General features: G+C 41.9%; 1 protein-coding gene across 15 annotated transcripts in view; it reads right to left on the bottom strand.

Annotated features, from left to right (window-relative positions):
* PPHLN1 (periphilin 1) overlaps window positions 1-16,435 on the bottom strand; it is a 242,632-nt gene that overhangs the window by 48,970 nt on the left and 177,227 nt on the right. For 14 of the 15 annotated variants that reach the window (XM_033958547.1, XM_033958551.1, XM_033958548.1 and 11 more), the window contains one exon: window positions 12,391-12,516. The exons of the other annotated variant lie outside the window; for it this stretch is intronic. In XM_033958547.1, the coding sequence (XP_033814438.1) occupies window positions 12,391-12,516 (126 nt within the window). The remainder of the gene's footprint in view (window positions 1-12,390; window positions 12,517-16,435) is intronic. 15 annotated transcript variants of the gene reach the window in all.

Genomic DNA, 16,435 nt, shown 5'->3' with positions numbered 1-16,435 from the left:
CAGCATTTAATTTTCAAAAGTGCGACTGATAATATAAAGAAAATGGTTAACAATAAGCTTAACAAAGGGGCTTCAAAGGTTAGAATTTTAAATCAGGCATGGAGATTGCTTAAAAATATCAACATGGAAGCCCTAACTAGATGTATTCCACGTCTTAAAGGTAGAAAGAAGAGCAAATGAAAGTCAGCATGGTTAGAGCCAAAAGAAAATATTTCAAAGAGAGGAAAAAGGATCCAAATGAAGAAAATAAGAAGCAATATAAGCACAGACAACTTAGGTGCAAAACATTGATAAAGAAAGCTAAAAGACACTATGAAGAGAAACTTGTCTTAGAAGCAAAACTCATAGTAATAACTTTTTCAGGTACATCAGAAGCAGAAAGCTTGTGAGGGAATCATCAAGGAGTAAAGGGGGCATTCATGAAGTACAAGACCACAATGGAAAGACTGAATGAATTATTTTTTTTTGGTAATTACAGAAGATAAAGGTAAGAGATCTATCTGTACCAGAAATGGTTTTCAAGAATGACAATGCGGAAGAATTGAAAATAAATCCTAGTGAACCTGGAAGACGAACCAAGTCAAATCAACATGTCAAAGAGTGGCAAATCACTTGGAAGTTTCAAGCTGTATTAGTCTTTTGATATACTGCCCATCAAATTTAGCTGAGCGGTTTACAATTTCCCATGGTACTGAAATAACTCAAAAATAAAATTTCTGATCTGCTATTAGTGATCTTTAACCTATTATTAAAATTGTCTGTAGTACCTGAAGACTGAAGGGTGGGCAATGTACGCCAATTTTTAAAAAGGTTCCAGGAGTGATACGGGAAATTACAGACTGGTAAGTCTGACTGCGGTGCTAGGCAAAACAATGGAAACTTTTAAAAAGAATAAAATTACAGAACACACAGACATAACTTAATGGGACGGAGTCAGCATGGGTTCAACCTCACCAATCTGCTTCATATCTTTGAAGGATGAATAAACATGTGGATAAAAGAAGAGCCAGATAATATAAAGGGTAATAAAACAAAAAGTGCTACAGTGTTAATATAAGTTAAATGCTAACGATGACCATAGGAATATATTGGGCGTCTTTAGCGTTTAGCACAGGCTAATGCAATTAAAGCAAGCTAATACAATAGAATCCTTTGATGAATTCCCCCTGTAGAGTCATGATATAGAAATAAATGTTCTGTTATGGATTAGGAATTGATTATTTGAAAGAAAACAGGGGGTAGGGTTAAATGGCCATTTCTAACAATGCAGGAAGGTGCATAGTAGAGTGCTGCAGGGTTCTGTACTGGAACTGGTGTTATTTTAACATTTATAAATGATCTGGAAATTGGAATAAGTGAGGTGATTAAGGAGCTCATTTTCAAAAAAAGAAAACGTCCAAAAAGGTGTTTTCTTGACAAACCCTTCCAATTCGCTATTTTGAAAACCTATTTTCTAGACGGATATCCATGCCGCTTATATACCACAATACCTTACAGTTCTATGCAGTTTAACAAATAAAGAAAACTGAACATCTGCAGTGAAATTCAAAAATCAATCTTCCAAAACCTCACATACAGATAGGCCTTTCAACAATTTCCTAAAATATAGATAAGTGGTGGAACTGGATAACAATCGATGAAAGTCAAAGTCTCAGCTAGCATCTTGAAATGATAATAATCAATTAAAATATATTTTATAAACACTACCCCTTCTGTTGGATAAACAAACATTGCTGGGGTGCGCAACAAGCATCTGGGACAAACAAATGTAAAATGGTCCACTAAATAACTTGGGGCCAAGCCATGTTAAAACTCTGTAGTATAAACATCCAAATTTAAAAATCACTATGGCTTCAACAGAAATCCAATGCAGCTCACTATAATGAGTCACATGTTCGTCTTCTTCAGATTAAAAATCAAATGAACAGCTGCATTCTGTATTAAACATAATCTACATAGATTTTTACAATAGCCTGCCAAGTGAACAATATTGCAATAATCTAAATTATTTAGAACTAGAGATTGAACCAGTAACCTAAATGGATTGGCATTAAAATAGGATCTAATCGCTCAAAGTTTCCAGAGCATAAGAAAGCTTTTCCAACCTGTTTAGTAATACCATTTGTCGACTATTAAAATTACCAAAGATATGAATTGTGTGGCCAGGGAAGGTTGAGAAGATAAAGGGTTTATGATGGTTATATCATCAGCATAACTGTAAAGTTTTATACCCAAATTAGTTAATCTTGTTCCCAGAGATGCTAAGTAGATGTTAAAAAGCAATGGAGAAAGGGGAGATCCCTATAGAATAGAAACATAGAAACTTAGAAAGATGACGGCAGAAAAGGGCTATAGCCCATCAAGTCTGCCCACTCCACTGTCCCACCCCATTAAGTCAGAGTGCTGCTCGACCCACGTAGAGATCCCATTGGATGTCCCATTTATTCTTAAAGTCGAGCACGCTAGTGGCCTTGATCACCTGCACCGGTAGTTTGTTCCACAGGGATTACTCTATGTTCTTGATAGGTCCAAGATTGTAAAAAACCCTGAAACCACCAAAATACTTTACTGGAAAAAACAATACCATCCAGGCGGTTAAGCAATATTTTATGGTCTATAAGTGTTTCTCAACCTTTTCAAGTCAAGTACCCCCTAAGCCGAACAAATACCAACTGAGTACCCCTGCCCAAGCTCCACCCAGACCAGCCCAAACTCTGCCCCAGACCCATAAGAACATAAGATTTGCCCCTGTTGGGTCAGACCAGTGGTCCATTGTGCACAGCAGTCCGCACATGCGGCGGCCCTTGGTTTAAAGACCAGTGCCCTAACCGAGCCTAGCTTTACCTGCATACTTTCTGGTTCAGAAGGAACTTGTCTAACTATATCTTGAATCCCTGAAGGATGTTTTCTCCTATAACAGCCTCCAGAAGAGCATTCCAGTTTTCCACCACTCTCTGGGTGAAGAAGAACTTCCTTACGTTTGTACAGAATTGACTCCCTTTTAACTTTAGAGAGTGCCCTCTCGTTCTCTCTGCCTTAGAGAGGCTGAACAACCTGTCTCTATCAACTAAGTCTATTCCCTTCATTATCTTGAATGTTTCGATCATGTCTACTCTCAGTCTCCGCTTTTCAAGGGAGAAGAAGCCCAGTTTCTCTAATCTCTCACTGTATGGCAGCTCCTCCAGCCCTTTAACCATTTTAGTCACTCTTCTCTGGACCCTTTCGAGTAGTACTGTGTCCTTCTTCATGTACGGCGACCAGTGCTGGACGCAGTATTCCAGGTGGGGGCGCACCATGGCCCGGTACAGTGGCATGATAACCTTCTCTGATCTGCTTGTGATCCCCTTCTTAATCATTCCTAGCACTCTGTTTGCCCTTTTCGCCGCCATCGCACATTGCGCTGACGGCTTCATCGACTTGTCGACCAGTACTCCCAGGTCTCTTTCCTGGGGGGTTTCTCCGAGTACTGCACCAGACATCCTGTATTCGTGAATAAGATTTTTGTTACCAACATGCATCACCTTACATTTATCTACATTAAACCTCATTTGCCATTTGGCGGCCCATTTCTCGAGCGTGTTTATGTCACATTGCAGGTCTTCGCAATCCTTCTGCGCCTTCACCACTGAATAACTTCGTATCATCCACAAATTTAATCACTTCGCTCATTGTGCCAGTTTCCAGGTCGTTTATAAATAGGTTGAAGAGCACGGGCCCAAGCACCGAACCCTGCAGCACTCCACTCGTGATGCTTTTCCAGTCCGAGTATTGTCCATTTACCCCCACTCTCTGTTTCCTATCCGCCAACCAGTTTTTAATCCACATGAGGATTTCGCCCTCGATTCCATGGCTCGCAAATTTTCGAAGTAGTCGTTCAAGCGGGACCTTGTCAAATGCCTTCTGAAAATCCAGATATACAATGTCGATTGGCTTGCCCTTGTATTTCTGCTTGTTTACTCTCTCGAAGAAGTGCAGCAAGTTCGTCAAGCAAGATCTTGCCTTGCTGAAGCCGTGCTGACTGGTCCTCATCAGCTTGTGCCCATCAAGGTGATCAATGATACGGTCCTTTATCAGCGCCTCTACCATCTTTCCCGGTACCGAGGTCAGACTCACCGGTCTGTAGTTTTCCGGATCTCCCCTCAAATCATTCGCCACCTTCCAGTCTTCTGGAATTCCAGTCTTACGGAACCTGCCCAAACTCCACCCCCATAATAATAGTACTAATTGTAATGCAATTTCTTCCATCTATTTTTCATATACACACAATATAATCTTATTAATACATAATGGTAACCACAAAATTAAAAAAACAAAGCACAATGTACGCAGAGAAAATTTTAATTATCAAATACAATATAGACAAATATAAAGCAAAATATAGACAGCAGCTATAAATTCTCAAAAGTGACACATTTTGATTCTAAATTGAAAATAAAATCATTTTTCCTACCTTTGTTGTCTGGTGATTTCATGAGTCTCTGGTTGCACTTCCTTCTGACTGTGCATCCAATATTTCTTTCTTTCTGCCTCCTGCATGCTTCCTCTCCTCCAGACCTCGTTCCATTCAAGTCCTTCCATGAGACCAACTTTTTCTTCCTCTCTCCCTGCCTGCCTCCCCCCACTGAAGCCACTGCCGCCGATTTCTCCCTGCCTCCCCGCCCCACCCCCGAAGCCAGCCATGTCACCCGACACACTCCATCCCCTTTTTCTTCCTCTCTCTCTCTCTCTCCCTGCCTGCCTCCCATGAAAACACCGCCGCTGCATTCCTTCCTGCCCCATCCCTGAAGTCGACCCTGTCAACTGACAGACTCCATTCCCACCCCCGCCACTGCAGCAACAGGGACAAGCCAGGCGCATGCAATCAATGTATGTGGCCAGCCCACAAGCCTTCCCTCCCCCCCAACATTAATTCTAACGTCGGAGAGAAGGTTCCAGGCCAGCCAGGCAGCGACAGACTGGCCCAAAACCTTCTCTCCGACATCAGAATTGACAATGGGGGAAAGGCTTCTTGGCTGACTGCACGCAGTTGCTACATGCTCCTGGGCCGTCCTGTCTCTGTTGTTGCGGCGGCAGCAAGGGTGTGTGTGTGCTGGAATGGAGCATGTCAGGTGGCAGGGTTGGCTTCGGGGGTGGGGCAGGAAGGAATCGGCAGTGGCTTCAACAAGGGGGGGGGGGGAATAACAGGTAGGGAGAGATTCCAGGCAGCTGCCAGCCGAGAAACACTGCCAACCGAGAAACACTGGTGTTAGTCAGATCAAGTTGTATAATGATGGCTCTTGAACCTTTACTAAACAGATCAAGAAGATGATTTAATAATGAGGCTATCACAGTCTCAGTACTGTGTAAAGCTGTGTTTCTCAACACGCGGTACGTGTACCTTTGGGGGTACGCGGCCTGGCCGCTGCTGAGGATCCCTCCCCGTCTCCCTGTCAGAATGCCCGCTGCATCACCCCCAAAGCCGACCCTGCCACCTCGCTGAAGCTGACATGCTCCATGGCCCCCACCCCAGCAGCAATTCAGCACAGGGATGGGCCAGGGCGTGTGCAGCGACTCAAATGCTGCTGGCCAACAATTCTTCTCCACGAACTTAATTCAGACGGCGGCGGGAAGGTTCCATGCCAGCCAATTGCTGCCTGGCTGGCCCAGAACCTTCTTTCTGACATCAGAATTGAAGGGGATGCAAGGGGGAGGAATGTTGGACATAGTGATGGAGGGAGAGATGTGGCATTGTGCTGGAGAGGGGTGATAGAAGGTGAAATGGGCATGGAGCTGGCGGGCATTAGTGAAAAATGATGCACATAATCCAGGGGATGAGAGAGGGAGAAATGCTGCATGTGGCAGTAGAGGGGGTGGGAGAGATGCCTGGATCTCTCAAGACATATGGACAGTGAGAGAGAAAGAGAGAGAGACATATTGCCAAGAGGGGTGGAGGAGAGAGGAAGAAAAGTTGAACTCATGGAGGGAGAGAGAGATGTTGGTTGGGGAAGGGAATGGGGTCCAGAGGAGAGGAAGCATGCAGGAGGCAGAAAGACAGAATTATTGGAAATGCAACCAGAGACCCATGAAATCACCAGACAACAAAGGTAGGAAAAATAATTTTATTTTCAATTTAGCAATCAAAATGCATCAGTTTTGTGAATTTATATCTGCTGTCTATATTTTGTTCTATGATTGCCTATTTTTCTATAATTGTTACTGATTGCATATTTTAAAGTCATCTGCCTTGACCTCTGAAGAAAAAAAAATCCTGAATATATATGAAAATTAACATTTTCTGTGCGAACAGTGCTTTGTATTTTTTTTAATTTTGTAGTTATCATTATGTATTAAGAGGATTATATTGTGTGTATATGAAAAATGGATGGAAGAAATTGCATTACAATTATTATTATAGGGGTGGGGTCAGGGGCAGAGACTGGGTGGGCCAGGGGTGGAGCTTGGGTTGGTCTGGGCCGGAGCTTTGGGGGAGGGGGGTACTTGGTTGGTATTTGTTAGGCTTAGGGGGTACTTGGCTTGAAGAAGTTGGGAAACACTGGTATAAAGGATGGAACCCTGATTGAGAGTTATACAAAAGTGAAAATTGTTCTAAATAATTCAAGAGTTGTAAATATACTAATCCCTCCAACAATATAATAAAGAAAGGAATGGATGCAATAGGCCTATAATTTGAAACTAAGGTAATAGGCTCTATTTGATTTTTATATAAGAACATAATAGCTGCTTTACTGGGTCAGACCAACGGTCCATCAAGTCCAGTAGCCTGTTCTCATGTTGGTCAATCCAGGTCACTAGTACCTGGCCAACATTCCATACTAACAATCCAGGGCAAGCAGTGGCTTGCCCCATGTCTTTCCCTCCAGGAAATGTTACAAACTCTTCTTAAAATCAGCTACGCCATCCACTCTTACCACAACCTCTAGCAATGCATTCCAGAGCTTAACTATTCTCTGAGTGAAAATATATTTCCTCCTATTGGTTTTAAAAATATTTCAATAATTGGGGTAATAATTATATGCCCCTCTGGGAGTTCTCCATTATTTAACTTATAGGATAGCCAATCGAAAATATATTTCTGAAATAACAAAGGAGAGGCTTTCAAAGCCAAACAATTTAAATCTTCTAAGCATGCATCTTTTGATTTTTTTCTATCATTACACTATTAAAATCAAAGGTTGCCTGACAAGAAGCTCTTACATTGTACACCTTTGAGCTAAAGTACTGAGCTATCTCCTCTGGGGAGGGAGGATTATCTTATGGTCCCTGCTTAAAAGTAGAGATATTACAACTCGAAGATACCAATTTAAATAATTATTTTGTGTTAATTGTATTGTCCCTATTTTGGATGAGCATAAGAACATAAGAAGTTGCCTCCGTTGAGGCAGACCAGAGGTCCATCTCGCCCAGCGGTCCGCTCCCGCGGCGGCCCATCAGGCCTATTGCCTGAGCAGTGGTCCCTGACTATTTCTATAACCTACCTGTACTCCTATCCCTATAACCTACCTCTACTCCTATCTGTACCCCTCAATCCCTTTGTCCTCTAGGAACCTATCCAAACCTTCTTTGAAGCCCTGTAACGTGCTCCTGCCGACCACAGCCTCCGGAAGCGCATTTCATGTATCCACCACCCTCTGGGTGAAAAAGAACTTCCTAGCGTTTGTTCTAAACCTGTCCCCTTTCAATTTCTCCGAGTGCCCCCTTGTACTTGTGGTTCCCCATAATTTGAAAAATCTGTCCCTGTCTACTTTTTCTATGCCCTTCAGGATCTTGAAGGTTTCTATCATGTCTCCTCTAAATCTCCGCTTCTCCAGGGAGAACAGCCCCAACTTTTTTAGTCTGTCAGTATATGAGAGATTTTCCATACCCTTTATCAGCTTAGTTGTTCTTCTCTGGACTCCCTCAAGTACTGCCATGTCCTTCTTGAGGTACGGCGACCAGTACTGGACACAGTATTCCAGATGCGGGCGCAACATTGCATGATACAGTGGCAGGATGACTTCCTTCATCCTGGTCGTGATACCCTTTTTAATGATACCCAACATTTTTTTTGCTTTCCTTGAGGCTGTGGCGCATTGTGCCGACGCCTTCAATGTTGTGTCTACCATCACTCTCAGGTCTCTTTCAAGGTTACTTACCCCTAGTAGTGATCCCCCCATTTTGTAAGTGAACATCGGGTTCTTTTTCCCTATATGCATGACCTTGCATTTCCCTATGTTGAAGCTCATTTGCCACTTTTTGGCCCACTCTTCCAGTGTCGTCAAATCCTTTTGGAGATCTTCGCAGTCTGCCGTGGTTTTAACTCTGCTGTATAGTTTGGTGTCATCCGCAAATTTAATGACCTCACATTTTGTTCCCGCCTCCAGGTCAATAATGAATATATTGAACAGGAGCAGTCCCAGCACCGACCCCTGCGGAACTCCGCTCGTGACCCATTGCCAGACTGAGTAATGGCCCTTTACTCCAACCCTCTGTTTCCTGTCTGCCAGCCAGTTTTTGATCCATCGGTGGACCTCCCCTTGCACCCCGTGGTTCCATAGCTTCTTAAGCAGTCTTTCGTGTGGTACCTTGTCGAAGGCTTTTTGGAAGTCAAGGTAAATGATGTCTATGGATTCCCCTTTATCCACCTGGCTGTTTACCCCCTCAAAGAAGTACAATAAGTTTGTGAGGCATGACCTACCCTTGCAGAAGCCATGCTGACTCGACTTTAGCTGTCCATTGTTTTCGATGTGTTCACAGATGCTTCCTTAATCAGCGCTTCCATCATCTTTCCCGGGACCGAGGTCAAGCTCACCGGCCTGTAGTTTCCTGGGTCACCCCTTGAACCTTTCTTGAAGATGGGCGTGACATTTGCTATTTTCCAGTCCTCCGGGATCTCTCCAGTTTTTAACGATAGGTTGCATATTTGTCGAAGTGGCTCTGCTATTTCGTTCCTTAGTTCCTTGAGTACCCTTGGGTGAATGCCGTCCGGACCTGGCGATTTGTCGCTCTTTAGCCTGTCTATCTGCCTGAGTACATCCACCTTGCTCACCTCTAGTTGGACCAGCTTATCATCCTGATCTCCATTTACGATCTCTTCGGGTTCCGGAATGTTGGTTGTGTCTTCCCTCGTGAAGACTGACGTGAAGAACTCATTTAACTTGTCAGCTATCTCTTTTTCCTCTTTTACCACTCCCTTTCTGTCTCCATCATCCAAGGGTTCCACTTCCTCCCTTGCTGGTTGCTTCCCCTTAACGTACCTGAAAAATGATTTGAAGTTTGTTGCTTCCCCCGCCAGTCTCTCGTCATATTCTCTTTTTGCTTTCCTAACCACTCGGTGACACTCCCTTTGGTGTTCTTTGTGCTCCTTTTGGTTGTCCTTTGTTTGGTCCTTTTTCCATTTTTTGAACGATGCTTTCTTGTCACTTATCGCCTTTTTCACTGCATTTGTTATCCACACTGGGTTTTTTGTTCTATTTTTTTTGCACCCTTTCTTGAACTTGGGGACGCACAGGTTCTGTGCTTCGTGCACAGTGCCCTTGAGTAGGGTCCAGGCTTTTTCTACGGACTCCATCTTCCTTGTGTTGCCGTTGAGTTTCTTTCCCACTATTTTCCTCATGGCATCATAATTCCCTTTTTTGAAGTTGAGTGCCGTCGTTGTGGTTCTTTTCACCTTTGATAATCCAATTTCTAGCCTGCACTGGATCGTGTTGTCATCGCTGTTTCTTAGTGGGGCTAGTACTGCCACCTCCTTTGCGGGTCCCCCTAGTCCGTTGAAGATTAGGTCAAGAGTGGCATCTCCCTGTGTTGGTTCCGTGACTAGCTGTTCCATGAAACAGTCCCTCGTGACCTCCAGGAATTTGGTCTCCCTCATGCAGTTTGAGTGCCCGATATTCCAGTCTATCCCAGGGTAGTTGAAGTCCCCCATCACCACCACACTTCCGCTTTTGCATACTTGTCTCAGTTCAGACTTCAGGTCCTGGTCGATTTCTTCCGGTTGTCCAGGTGGGCGATAGTACAAACCCAATTTTATGTCTGCTCCAGTTCCTCCCGGTAGCTTAACCCATAGTGATTCCAAGCCATCCACCCTTACTGTTGTTTCCATCCTGGTTGAGGGTATGGAGTCTTTTATATATAGCGCTATTCCTCCACCCTTTTTGTGTGTCCTGTCTCTCCTGTAGAGTTTGTACCCTGGTATGGCCACATCCCATTTATTGTCATCAGTCCACCACGTTTCTGTGACTCCAATTATGTCTAGGTCCTTCTTGCTGGCTATGACTTCCAGCTCTCCCATTTTGGCCCTTAGGCTCCTAGCATTAGTGTATCCTTTGCAATAATGAGAAACCTGAGACAAGTCCGGAAATTCTTTGAAAGATCACAATTCCAGCTCATAGTGCAATCCCTAATCCTAGGATTGCTAGACTACTGCAACATCCTCTACCTCCCCTGCCCTGCCACGATGACCAAGCAACTACAAACAATCCAAAATACTGCTCTGAGACTCATCTACTCACTGAGGAAACATGATCATATCACAGAAGCCTACATCAACTCACACTGGCTACCAATCCAAGAAAGAATATTATTTAAATTCTACTGCATGATATTCAAAACCCTAAATGGAAACAGCCCAGCCTACCTAAACAATCGCCTCATCCAAGCAACCTCAACCAGACATAGAAAAACGCACTCCCCTTTCACACCTCCCCCGATCAAGGAAGTAAAACGGTCAAAACAATACGACGGCCTCCTAGCCACTCAAGCTGCAAGAATGGATAACCAAATCTCCAACCTACTGTTAACCACCCCAGACTACAAGATTTTCAGAAAACAAATAAAAACTATACTCTTCAAGAAAGCCCTGAAACAGTCCTAACCACACCCACTCTTAAAACCCCTTACTCTTAACAACACTTTTACCTATCAAATACTATCTAAAACCCATAATTTCACCATATTCTTACCTCCCAAAGACCTCCACTTCCCTTTGGTAACTCTTTATCCAATGTTTATTACCTTAAAAATTCTATGTCATCGCTTATTCTATTCCTTTTAATTTGTATGTAATTCCTGTTTTTTAGTTGGAATGTAATCCGCCTTGAACCGCAAGGTAATGGCGGAATAGAAATCACTAATGTAATGTAATGTAATATAGGCAATGTAAGTCCTGGTTGTTTGCCCTCTCTGCTGGTTTTCCTCGTGGTTTGGCACTCCGATGAATAAAGTTCTTTTTGCTTGTCTTTTATCTTCACATTATAATCATGCACCCCTTTTCTCTATAAGTCACGGTTCTCAGCCTGATTTGTTTTATGCCAGGATCGCTCTAGTTTTCTGAAAGAACATTTAAGGTCCAATAATTCTTCACACCACTTGTCAGATTTTCTTTCTCTATCTCTTTTTTGTAGGAAAATGTTTAGAGTGCAATATTGTCATCATAACCATAGTCTGTTATTGAGAAAGACATGGGGGAAGCCACTGCTTGCCCTAGATTGGTAGCATGGAATATTGCTACTCCTTGAGTTTTGGCCAGGTATTAGGGACCTGGATTGGCCACCGTGAAAGCAGGCAACTGGGCTTGATGGACCATTGGTCTGACCCAGTAAGGATATTCTTATGTTCTTAGGATCTCAGGAAAAAGCGGAGGATTGAGCTCGTAGTCCACAAAGAAGAGAGGAGCCAGCTGAGTGACTGAATTCAACTTCTGCAGTCTCTTGATATGAGATCAGGTAAAGCAGCAAACTTAAATAAACGCAGAACTGTGGAATTGTCTCCAGGTTCTAAACCCAGAGAAGGATCCGAAGATCCGGCATATTGTCCCGAGTACCCCGCCATAGGAAGAGTGTCCCTGGAAAACAGGGGTCCGCAAGCCGATCATCATAAGCATCACCCAAATCAGGAATGAGACAATTCAGATTGGCCATTTCACCACAGCCTTTCAGCACAGAACAGTTCATCATGGTCCTTTCAGAAAGAAATGCTCCGAGCACAAAGAAAATCCCGAAAAAAGGGGAGAGCAGAACAAACACTTCTTCAGGCTTGCATGCACAAGGGAAAAACTACAGGTGGCAGTAGAGCTTTTAGTGAAGCAGAGAAGGGTCAAATAAAAAAATCCAGAGTGGATTCCTTCTGCAGATGGCTCGTGGCCATTAGGAGATAACCCACATGTCTAGAATGACTCACCTGCTGCACTGGAAAATTTATTAACTTTAGTATAGATAATATTAAAGTTGTGATCCACAACATGATCCAGATTCCAACAGTATTGAATGCCCATATATTTAATGTTGAAGATTTAGCGTTTGAATCACAACAGTGAAATTATTTTAAAGCAAGAGAATGAAAGATGGGTTAGGAAATAGATAATGAATGCTTCATCTGCCTATTTAAAATTCTCAAGATCTAATTAAGCAGTCTTACATATTCATCAGTAATTTCAGGCAAGCTGTTTTCATCAACTTTGTCCTTTTTTTCAGCAACCCACTTGCTTGCAGCCTCTGCAAGAGCAGCTTCAGGTACCCTGCTGCTTTTATCCAAGGCAGTGGCCTAAATGGGAACAATGTAAGTCAGCAATAATAACAAATTTTAAACAGTCAATTTTAAATTTACAGATTGAAAATGTATTCCTATTATTCACATAAGTATCTCTAAAATAAATTTGTGCAAGGTAGACCGCTACTGTGTCTAAAACAAAATCTGAACAATTAATAGTTAATGAATAATAAATAACATAAAACAAATGTAAATTAAAGAAGTTTAAATTAACATTTAAATAATCCTAGTCACAACAAAGAGGCCCTTTTATTCAGCTGTAGTAAGCGCCACAGTTTAAAATAGCATACTGTGGTAAGTTCCAAATTGGAGCACACCAACCATGCACTAAAAAATATTTTTTATTTTTTTGTTTGAGGGGGCATTTGTGGAGTGGAGAGTGGGTGTTCCTACACTACTCACCACAGCTACACTACTGTACACTAACCAGTTGGTGAAGTATTAGCACATAAGCACTTAGGGGCAAATTCTCTAAACGGCGTCCTGACTGTAGGCATCGGTAGGCATCCTACGGTTGTCTAATCAGCCAATCGGGATGCATGTAAAAATAAAAATAAAAATCCCGAGGCAGGCTGCCTACATTGTAGGTGTCTTCGCAAGCCTAGGGAGGAATGCAGGGCTGCCTAAGTTCGCCCAAAGCTAGGCGTGGGTGTGGTTTTGCCTGGAAGTGGCTTTAGGCGATCTCATGCAGCCCTAAGCGTCTCCCACATATATTCTGGAAGCCCTTGAAGGCCACGCCTTTTCCCTGGGTTTCTCCTCATTTACTATAGCCAAACAAAAACTTTGGGAGCTCTCTCTTTGTTGAGATATCTTTCCTGGAGATCTCTTGCCTCAGGGTCTCATCTATTTGGCCTCAAGGCATTCAAAAACCTCCCTGTCTGAGTCCTGCCCACTTGACTTAGAGCAAGGGTATCAAAGTCCCTCCTCGAGGGCCGCAATCCAGTCAGGTTTTCCCCAATGAATATGCATACAATGGGAGGCAAAGCATGCAAATAGATCTCATGCATAGTCATTGGGGAAATCCTGAAAACCCGACTGGATTGCGGCGAGGAGGGACTTTGACACCCATGACTTAGAGGGATTGTCCCACCTACCCTAAAGTGGCTTAATCTTTGTATCCATGAGTTAGCATCCCCCTGCTGTAAGATGGCCTATCTGCAATATCAGCAAGGTTCTTCACTATACTACCCACTCCCTCACACAGCTAAATTAAAAGAAAATGGTGAAAGCATTATCATATGGGATGATTGTTACATACATTCAAATCCAATTAGTTAGGATTTATTTACTGTCTGTTTGAAGCAATTCACTAAAGGTAGTGTGAAGCAAGAAGTCAAACAGAAGGAATACACAATTACAACAGCAAAACTATTCAGATTACAATATAAATTATACAGGGTCAACACAATATGTAATAAAACATTTAATAAACAGCACAGGGTGTAGGCAAAGACAGAACATACAGATAGATAAGAATAGCCGTACAGGGTGAGACCAATTGTCCATCTAGCCCAGTTTCCTGTTTTTACAGTGGCCAATTCAGGCCACAGTACTAAAAACCTCTCTTAAACCCAGTTACTACACCAACCGCTGTAATCACATAGTGTGGCAATGAGTTCCAGAGCTTAATTATTCTTTGAGTAAATAAAATTTCCTTCTATTTGTTTTAAAAGTATTCCCATGTAATTTCATTTAGTGTCCCCTGGTTTTTAAACTTTTGGAAAGGGTGAAAAATCAATTCACTCTTGCCCATTCTATACTACTCAGGATTTTGTAGACCTCAATCATATTCCCTATTAACCATCTCTTTTCCAAGCTGAAGAGCTCCAACCTCTTCAGTCTTTCCTCATACGAGAAAAGTCCCATCCCCTTTATCATTTTGGTCACTCTTCTCTGAACCTTTTCTAATTCCACTATATCTTTTTTGAAATACTGCAACCAAAACCGTGAATACTCAAAGTCAGGATGCATCATGGAGCAATACAGAGGGATTATAATATTCTCAGAATTATTTACCAACCCTTTCCTAATAATTCCTAGCATCCTGTGTGTTTGTTTGGTTTTTTTGACACAGCTGCACACTGGGCAGAAGATTCCAGCTTAGTGTCTACAATGATACCTTACATCTTTATCTTGGATGTTGACCCCTAAGGTCGACCCTACCATAAGGTAACTATGATTTGGATTATTCTTCTCAATGAGCATCACTTTGCATTTGTCCATATTAAGGACCTCTTCTATTAAACTGCGCTAGCAGTTTTCTAGCGCGGGGAGCTGCAATGAATGGCCCGCGCTGCTCCCGACACTCAGAGTTCCTATGAGCATCGGGAGCAGCGACTGCTAGTTTAATAGAAGAGGGCCTAAATTTCATCTGCCATTTGTTTTCCCAGTCAGTCTTTCAATTTCCTAAGGTATTTCTGCAATTTTTTCACAGTCCTCATGTGTTTTGACAACTTTAAATAGTTTTGGCTCATCTGCAAATTTAATTACCTGGCTTGTTATTCCAATTTGCAGATCATTTATAAATATGTTAAATAGCACCTGTCACAGTACAGATTCTTGCGGCATTCCACTATTTACCCTCCTCCATTGAGAAAAATTACCATTTAACCCTATCCTCTGGTTTCTATCCAAAAAACAATTCCTAATCCACAACTGAACACTGCCTCCTATTCCATGACTCTTTAATTTTCTTAGGAATTTCTCAAAGAATTTTGTCAAAAGCTTTCTGAATATTTTATTTATTTATGGTATTTATATACCGTCTATCAACGTTATCTAAGCAGTTTAGAATCAGGTACTCAAGCATTTTCCCTATTCAAGGCGGTGGGCTCACAATTATCTAATGCACCTGGAGCAATGGAGGATTGAGTGACTTGCCCACGGTCACAAGGAGCAGCGCGGGATTTGAACACACAATATCAGGGTGCTGAAGCTGTTGCTCTAACTACTACACCACTCCTTCCTACATCAGTGTTTCTCAACTTTTTCAAGCCAAGTATCACCCAAGCCTAACAAATACCAACTGAGTACCCCCGCCCAAGCTCCGCCCCAGACCCCACTCCCATAATAAAAGTACTAATTGTAATGCAATTTCTTCCATCAATTTTTCATATACACACAATATAATCTTATTAATACATAATGGTAACCACAAAATTAAAAAAAAACACAAAGCACACTGTACGCAGAGAAAATGTTAATCATCATTTGTATTCGGTTGTTGTTTTTTCAAAGAGGTCAAGGCAGATGACTAAAATATGCAATTAGTAACAACTATAGAAAAATAGACAAATATAGAGCAAAATTTAGACAGCAGATATAAATTCACAAAACTGACACATTTTGATCACTAAATTGAAAATAAAATTACTTTTCCTACCTTTGTCGTCTAGTGATTTCATGAGTGTCTGGTTGCATTTCCTTCAAGTTTTCAGGTTTCAAGTTTTATTAAAATTTGATTGAACGCTTATCAATAGTTTTGTTTTGTTTTTTCAAATATTTTTATTGAAATTTTTAAACAAGTGGAACATAACATATAGAACAATCATGGTAGTTGCCAGTGTTCGAGAACATAAATGGACAAATAAGGTTTTCAAATAGTATAACATGTAATAAGAATTCTGTAATCACACAGGGCAACTCCAACGGAGTCGGAAAAAAATCCTGGAGAGGGAGGAGAGAATAGAGCGATTTACAAGTTAAAAAATAGAGGATACAAAATGATAAATAAAATCACATATACAAGACATAACCAAAAAAAAAAAAACCAAACACCTAACCAATAACAAAAGGAGAAAGGGAGGAACTACAATTCTTAATAGGATAGAAAACATGTAAGGTAATAACATCAGGAAGGAGGAAAAAAAAAGAAGAGAGAAATAAAAATAAGAAAGAGGCCAGAGTTAAAAAT

This window comes from Geotrypetes seraphini, chromosome 9, assembly GCF_902459505.1.
Source record: "Geotrypetes seraphini chromosome 9, aGeoSer1.1, whole genome shotgun sequence".
NCBI lineage: Eukaryota > Metazoa > Chordata > Amphibia > Gymnophiona > Dermophiidae > Geotrypetes > Geotrypetes seraphini.
The sequence above is the reverse complement of the archived record's forward strand: the minus strand, read 5'-3'. Positions and strand labels throughout refer to the sequence as shown.